The sequence below is a fragment of the Hippocampus zosterae genome, chromosome 16 (assembly GCF_025434085.1).
Source record: "Hippocampus zosterae strain Florida chromosome 16, ASM2543408v3, whole genome shotgun sequence".
Classification (NCBI taxonomy): Eukaryota; Metazoa; Chordata; class Actinopteri; order Syngnathiformes; family Syngnathidae; genus Hippocampus; species Hippocampus zosterae.
This window is the reverse complement of record NC_067466.1, coordinates 17,205,096-17,211,653: the sequence shown is the minus strand read 5'-3', so window position 1 is coordinate 17,211,653 and position 6,558 is coordinate 17,205,096. Positions and strand designations below refer to the sequence as shown.

General features: G+C 45.5%; 1 protein-coding gene across 1 annotated transcript; it reads left to right on the top strand.

Annotated features, from left to right (window-relative positions):
- Positions 1-1,075: 1,075 nt before the first annotated feature.
- Positions 1,076-6,240, top strand: LOC127588271 (histone deacetylase complex subunit SAP30L). Its single transcript, XM_052046928.1, has 4 exons — positions 1,076-1,720; positions 3,077-3,199; positions 3,332-3,430; positions 4,386-6,240. The coding sequence occupies exons 1-4, from the start codon at positions 1,535-1,537 to the stop codon at positions 4,515-4,517; spliced, it is 540 nt and encodes a 179-aa protein (XP_051902888.1). The 5' UTR covers positions 1,076-1,534; the 3' UTR covers positions 4,518-6,240.
- The last annotated feature ends 318 nt before the right edge of the window (positions 6,241-6,558 follow it).

The following is a 6,558-nucleotide window of genomic DNA, read 5'->3' as shown; positions in this document are numbered from 1 at the left end:
AATTATTATCCTAAGGTCCCAAATGTTGACTTTTCCTAAGTTATTACCTTTTTTTGCAGCATTTCCACAATACATCTTATTTATATGTAGCGCTTTCTTAACAGCTGTATCTGTAACTGTATACAACGTATAACATAAAATAACAATAACAATAACACAGCGGAACACAATATTACAACCCCCCTAGAAAACTCTGCAAATGTTTACCATCTAGTGTCAATTCATCCTCACAGCATTTCTCTCCGAAGGTCTCATCTTAAAGTTCCATTAAAGCCTTTATTGGCCTCATCAACACAATTATCCAATTTGCTTTTCTGCTCTGCCACTTTTTTTAATGGCGTCCTCTGCATGAACCTTCCACATCGTCTGAGCATGAGATTGTAAACAAAAAAACAGACAAATGATAAGCATCATTAAGTATTATAATAAAGACGGCTTTTCAAATAAGCAGGGTTTTACTTTCAAGTGGGTAGTGGTGGGATTTTTATTTTATTTTTTTGGTAAACATTAAATAAAGTGTGCATCAAAGCAGGCTCTTGGAAATGTTTCAAAAGTGGCTGAACATTTTTGGACAGCCGAAGCGCCCCTTGTTTCATTTATTAGACTCTGCTGCCCCCTGTAAAGTCATTGATGGAGTCACACCATAGCGATGTCAGCGGCATGCGTCTTGCAATGAATATATTTGAATACATAATGATAATAAATGCACGCAATTATTTGTTCAGAACACGTAGGAAGTAGAATCATAAATAGAGTTTAATCAGAGTGATTGGTTTTGCAGAGTTAACGTCACGTTAATAGGTTGTTGTGATTGTTTCTCGATCGTAATTTAATTATTCATCACCCATTCCGGATACCTAAATGATTAACCGAATGTTTTGTGACTATAACCTGTCGAAAATGGGCCAAATGCGTCGTTAAATGTCCCTGGCGTCAGGCACCACGACAAACTTGTGTTGGAAAACACCGGATTCATGCACAGGGAGGTGTCAAGACAAGACCGGCGTTGGTCACAGCCAATCACATTGCGGCGTTTCCTCGCAAAGCCCACCTTCATCTACAAACTGACCAATCTTGGCGAAGGAGGGAAACTTCCGTTACATGCACTTCAGCACGTCCATTGTAGAACGCGATTGTTGCGAATTCGTCGCCAGATTTGTTTTAAACCGCGAAAAAAAGTTGCTGCGCCCGTCGAGTTTCATCTTAAGCCGCGCCGCAGTCGTTCGAGACCGCTGTCATACGGCAAACGTGGGCTCTCTTGGGAATATCCAGTCCACCTTGCGCTTGTGCTAACTAGCCGTAGCTAGCACACGTTAGCTGGCCGCGGTCGGGTTGGTCGAATGGCGACAGACCGGAGCATGTCTTCGACTCGCTTTGGAGGATTTTGCCTTTAAATACGCCACACTTGAGGGGTGGAAGCGCAAGCCCAACCCGCTCGTTATCTCAACGGACTTGGGCTCTCGGAAGGGATTTTGTGGTGTGTGTGTTACATTGTTTTGTTGGCGAATTCCGCAAGGAGTGGCCCCCCTCCAGGATGAATGGCTTCAGTACCGAGGAGGACAGCCACGACGGGCCGCCCGCGCCGCCCCTCTACGGCCAGAGCTGCTGCCTGATCGAGGACGGCGAGCGCTGCGGCCGATCGGCCGGCAACGCCTCCTTCAGCAAGCGGATCCAGAAGAGCATTTCGCAGAAGAAACTCAAGCTGGACATCGACAAGAGCGTGAGTAAGGGTGCAAAAGCGAGAGAGAAAGACAAGTGGAAAATAAAACGCGACGACTTTTCCCCGTGTGGGCTCCGCGAGACAACACGTTAGCCGGCTGATTGACAGCTAACGCTAAGATACCTCCAATCGGATGCGCAAAAAGGTGTTTTGTTTTCACGGTCTTCGCTTAGTGAGCTGACTTGGGCTTTGTTTGTGTCCAAAAAGGTTTTTGGTTTGTCGCATTCTGCGACGTATCAACGAGCGAGTTTAGAGAACTGTGCTAAAGTTAGCTGCTTTAGCGCTTCCGATTCGACTTAGTGTCCAACTCTCCGGCGAAGACATTTTGTGCGAATAACGCTGGCCTACTATTTAAAAAGCGTCCGACATTGTCAAGATGTTGAGCTTGACCGCCACTAAACCTCTGGCGTGTCATGTTTTTGCAGCCCAAATAGGCAAGCGTAGACTCGATTGACGGTTCCACGTTTGTTTTTCACTCGAACTGGATACAACCCAATGTTTTGCCACTCAAATATAGATAAGCGTGACCATACCAGAAGCTTTTACACAAAAGCCGTTTTTAAAACGCATAAGATCATAGACAAAAGCTGCTTGAAACCCGAAAATGCTTCTTCTTCTTCTTTTTTAGCTCCAAATTATTGTACACGGTCATTTGTGGTTGGTTGATGACTTGGTGAAAGTGTTTTTGCAACTTGAATATGAATAATTGTGTGAACATTTTAGATGCTTTTAAGCGCCTTTGTTTCGATGTTGCCACAAAGGCTGTTTATTTGCACAGGGTCATTGACTGTGTGCACAAGTTGGTTATTTTAGAAAAGAGGATGGGAACATATTTTTGGAGGCTGCAAAAATTTACCTGGAAATCGGGCGCTTTGCTTTTTCACTCACCCCCCTCACCCCATAGACCAAAATGCACTCGAGCATCAACTGTGCTTCCTCGGCAAGATGTAACAAAACATTCAGTGTCCTATGCTAAGACTTTAGAACCGCACGATCGATGCTTTCCAGACCCACCAAATGTTCACATGTCCTCCATCACATGCGGCGAGCCACGTCAAAGGCATGACCTCCAGTCCATTCACCAAGGTCGCGGGAGGACGGATTGAAAAGTGCATTCCAGTGGGCAGACGGCACTTGTGGCCTAATGGCAAGCTCAGTGAGCTTGATGGCTAAATCCACAACAAAACACATGCACATGTGGCTGTACTTTTTAATTTTTTTTTAAGCCTTGATACACTCCAGATATCCACTGGGCTTAGTGTGCAGATTTGTCAGCAGGGAAAGTTCCTGTTACACAGCTGCTGGGGAATGTTATGCCACTGTGAACTACGCTTGAACAGAATTTTCCCTTCGTAGGTGCGCCACTTGTACATCTGTGACTTCCACAAGAATTTCATCCAGAGCGTGCGCAACAAGAGGAAGAGGAAGACGAGCGACGACGGCGGCGAGTCCCCGGATCACGACGTGGAGGTGCCGGAGGTAAAGCGTTCCCTTGAGCTAATTTTCCGCACAAAAGTTGCGAGAGTTCAGTTTGCCGCCGTACGCTGATGTTGCTGCGATGAGATGATTCCCAATCCGGCTCCGACTGACCCCTGTGTCGCGTCTTCGCAGGTGGACCTGTTCCAGCTGCAGGTGAACACGTTGCGACGCTACAAGCGACACTACAAGCTGCAGACCAGGCCGGGCCTCAACAAGGCCCAGCTGGCCGAGGTGATCGCACATATGATCGCAACCGCAAATCCGCCGGAATGCCATTAGGCCACCGCAAATACGTGCGGATGATGTGTATTTGAAACGACGGGCGGACAGCGATAAATTTGCTCGACCTTGTGAGCTTTGGTGTCCAAACTCGACTACTTTGAATGGCCCAAGGATACCCAGGATTTCAGTTGTCGTGTAATAGAACAAAAAGTTTTGCTTCACTCGTGCCTACTCCGATGTGAAATTGGCTTTTCAGGGCAGACTGGGACCCGATGCCACGTTGTCGTCCTCGTTATAAGCGTTCCTCGCGGTCAACTGCAGTCCTGGTTGACTTTGACGCGCGCGGCGTGGCGGCTCCCACGCGGCCCAAATTGCTCACTGAGAGATTGTTGGACTAATTTGCCGCATCGACAGGTGGACTTTGCGGCAGCCGCCTTATGAAAACCTCCTGTATTTCGAGCCGAGCGGCAGGGGGAGTCGGCGTCGGGCGCCAACGGCGGATGAATGGCACCCGCCGGCAAGTTGAACGTTTCCCCAGACTCTGGACGTCGTTTTAACGAGCCGCGCACGTCATTAATAACGCGGCGCTCCGCAGCTGACAAGCGCCCACAGCTGTGCCAGTGTCCCTCATAGCGCTGAGTGTTTGTTTATTTTTTTTACATTTTAAATTTGTCCTTTTTTTTTCAAGCTTAGCTTTGTCCGCTAAACTCGAGGCGGTTGCTCACTTGCTGTCAGAAACACCTCTCGGGCAGCACCTTAAAATCCTGACCTACAAATGGCCAATCAGCTAAATAAACATCCATTGAGGGAATGTTTTCAGAACACAAGGAAAGATTTTCGTCCACGGCCCTACGAAACCGAAGCTTTAGAAAGCGAAAAGGAGCCGGCCGCTGATTATTGTCGACTAACCAGCGAAGTCGCGCATGTTTCTAACCCGGAATCTTTGTGTCCTGTGCCTCTGCAGACGGTGAGCCGTCACTTCAGGAACATTCCGGTGAACGAGAAGGAAACGCTGACCTACTTTATTTACATGGTGAAAAGCAGCAAGAGCCGCTTGGACCAGAAGGGCGACGGCGGCAGCAAACCACTCGACTAAAACAAAACGACAAAGACACACGCAGACACGGACGGGGGGGGGGGGGGGGTGAAAAAAAAAAAGCGACGAACACAACCAGACATGGTGAAACAACCAAAAACTGGATCCTCAATACAAGTGGCATCCCTGGAGGACTTTTTTTTTCTTTTTCTTTTTTTTTTAAAGAGTCGCAGCCATCCATGGGCCATCGTTCCGTTCACCCCAAATGGTTGCGACTCTCGGACCAGGACGCAATTTTGACCGAACACGTGTCAACTGTTACCGTGTCCCACCGTGACGGAAAAAAGGCTCACTTCTCCCGTCGACAGAATGTCCCCTTTAACCTTGTCGGCAAAGACAACGAACGTCATGTACTTAAAAGAAAGAAAAAAAAACTTGATTTGGTCCTCAAGCGCCCAGACAGGACTGCTGACATTTGCATGTGGTCTTTTTTTTTCCACCAACATGCGCACTGCAGACGGCAATTGTTAGCACTGACATGCTGAAGGCACTTGGCCCGTGTTTAACCCTCCTGTTATTTTTTACGGGGGTCCGATGGGCCCATTTTTATCTACATTTTAAATACAGTGGATTTAAGGTGTGTGGCCAAGTACAACAGGATTGGATGATCAATAATATATCGAATTATGAGCGGAAAGCCATCCTTATTGGATTTGGTGTTTGGGGGGGGGGATTGTTATCAGTGACAGGCTAAAACCCCTCCTGTTATGTTGGGGTCAAATTGACCTATTATAATTTTTTTTCTTAATTAGTGGCTACAGTACAGGATCCCCCCCCCCTTTATTGGTGACACTTTATGGAGAATAGGTCAGATTGACCATTCTGTTAATGAGAAATGAATGTAACGGGAGTTTTAAAAGCCCTCTCCAAAAATATTTGTAACCGCTGACATGCTAAAATCACGAGGCCCATTGTTTAACCTTCCTGTTATCTTGCAGGTCAAATTGACCCAATTTAAAAATTCACGTCTTTTTTTTTTAACTTCTAGGTGGCTTCAGTACGTGTTTGTGGAATGGGTTTTCCCAATTCTGACAATTTTTAGATAATGGGTGAAATTGAACGAGGATCACTATTAGTTTTACAGGATGGTTAAAAAAAAACACATTTTAGTGTTAATTGTTAGCACTGAAACAAAATGCTCTTTGCCTATGACCATTAGCGTCAGCAGAGGGCGCCACCAGTCTGATATGTGTCAGTCCCGTTTTTAAAAATATAGATTTTATTTAATTTTTGTGTAGTGATTCCAAGCACAATTTTGGGTAATGGGTCAGATTGACCTAAGAATACAATTGCGTTTGCCGAGAAGCCAATGTTAACAGGAGGGTTAAATTATGCCACCGTTGAAGAGCGTCTGTCAGCATTGCGCGCTACGATGCTTCATGCTTACTTGAAATCGTAGCGAGCTGAGGCTAGCTTTCCTTCGGCGGTAGTTACTCAGTGACAAAACTTGAGTGTCCCGTTCAGTTTAAAAAAAAAACGTGTTTTTCACTGCGTTGATGCTTGTACGCAGTTGACAGGTTTTTATTTGAGATTGTTTTTACTCCCCACGTTTTCATTTTTGCTGGTAGTTTTCGTTAGCATCACGTAGGGGATAACCATCCGTCTTTATTCACACGTAAGCGACAACAGCCGTATTAACCTGTAACCTTCGTATTAGAAATCACACTTGTATTTAAATATGGCTGCTTAATGCTCCTGCTAATTAATAAATGTACAGGCCTATATCTATGTGGGAATGAGTGCTTTTGCTTTTAACTTTTGTTGAACAGGATGTACTTGAATGACGCTTGCAAATGAACTCCAGCAGTTTCTAAAACACACCACTAGGTAACAGTATTGCTCACCAAACACTTTCTGTACCTTTATTTGCAGGCTTCCTGGAAAGCGGTGAGTAGTTTTACTTTATTTCGGTTGAATAGCAAATTGTGACTCGACTCGTTTAATTAACTCCAGCAGTGACAGTAAGACACCACTAGGTGACACAATTGTTTGCAAACAGCTATTTTTATTAAGTATAAACTTAAAATGGGATAACAAGTTT